This window comes from Corvus brachyrhynchos, unplaced genomic scaffold, assembly GCF_000691975.1.
Source record: "Corvus brachyrhynchos isolate BGI_N302 unplaced genomic scaffold, ASM69197v1 scaffold212, whole genome shotgun sequence".
NCBI lineage: Eukaryota > Metazoa > Chordata > Aves > Passeriformes > Corvidae > Corvus > Corvus brachyrhynchos.
In genome coordinates this window covers 43,465-44,487 of record NW_008236768.1, presented here as the reverse complement: position 1 = coordinate 44,487, position 1,023 = coordinate 43,465, and the positions used below count along the sequence as shown (strand labels likewise).

The 1,023-nt window shown below is 61.5% G+C and overlaps 1 protein-coding gene across 1 annotated transcript in view; it reads left to right on the top strand.

Annotated features, from left to right (window-relative positions):
- The window catches only part of NDUFA13 (NADH:ubiquinone oxidoreductase subunit A13), a 9,346-nt gene extending 8,739 nt beyond the window's left edge, over window positions 1–607 (top strand). The window contains exon 3 of the mRNA XM_017727500.1: window positions 326–607. Within this exon, the coding sequence (XP_017582989.1) occupies window positions 326–445 (120 nt within the window). The 3' untranslated portion in view covers window positions 446–607. The remainder of the gene's footprint in view (window positions 1–325) is intronic.
- The last annotated feature ends 416 nt before the right edge of the window (window positions 608–1,023 follow it).

The window sequence follows — 1,023 nt, the reverse complement described above, 5'->3', positions numbered from 1 at the left end:
CCCTCCATCCATCCATCCCTCCATCCATCCCTCCCTCCCTCCATCCCTCCATCCCTCCCTCCATCCCTCCCTCCATCCCCATGGATCTGGGATCTCTCCAGGCTGCCAGAACCCCCCTGGGAGCAGGGCTTGGAGGGACGAAGATCCCGCCCCGGGGCGGCTCCTCCCTTCCCTCCATCCCTCCCTCCATCCCCATGGATCTGGGATCTCTCCAGGCTGCCAGAACCCCCCTGGGAGCAGGGCTTGGAGGGACGAAGATCCCGCCCCGGGGCTGCTCCTCCCTCACTTCCCAGCACAGTTCCCGACGCAATTCCTGCTTTTCCAGGTGGGAGAATCCTGCTTCCACACGGATCGCTGGGTGCCCCCGACGCAGGACGAGCTCTACTTCCTGCGGCCCAAGGCCGACCTCAACCGGGAGCGGTTCGGGCTGCAGAACTACGTCTGAAATCCCCGAATCCCTCCTTTCCCAGCTTTTTCCCGGGCTTTTCCCCCTTTTCCTGTCGCTTCCCAGGCTGTTTCCCTCATCCCCAGCCTGTTCCAACTCCTGTTCATTAATAATAACTCCTGTTAATAAATAAATAAATAAATGGATTGGGACCCCCCCCCTCCCCCTCGGGAATTGAGAACCCTCCTTTGGGGTTGGGAACCTCCTGGGAGCTGGGGATTCCCTCCTCTGGAAATTGGGATTCCCCCCCTTTGGGATTGGGATTCCCCTCTGGAAATGGGGATCCCCCCCCTGTGGGATTGGGAGCCACGTGGATCCTGGACATCCCTGTCCGTCTCTCTGGAATTCGGCAGCTCCCGGGGGGGCTTTCCTGGGAATCCGGGCTGGGAATGTGGGATGGAGGGAGGGGCCGTGTCCTTGTCCCGCTCCCCGCGTGTCCCCCGCCACCCCCGATCCCAGGGATGCGGATCCCGCTGGAAAAGCGCCGATTTGGGGGGTTTTAACACCAGAATTCCCAAACAATTTTGATCCCTTTCCGCTTCCCGGGGGTGGGAATCGCGGGCAGCATTCCCGGGAGC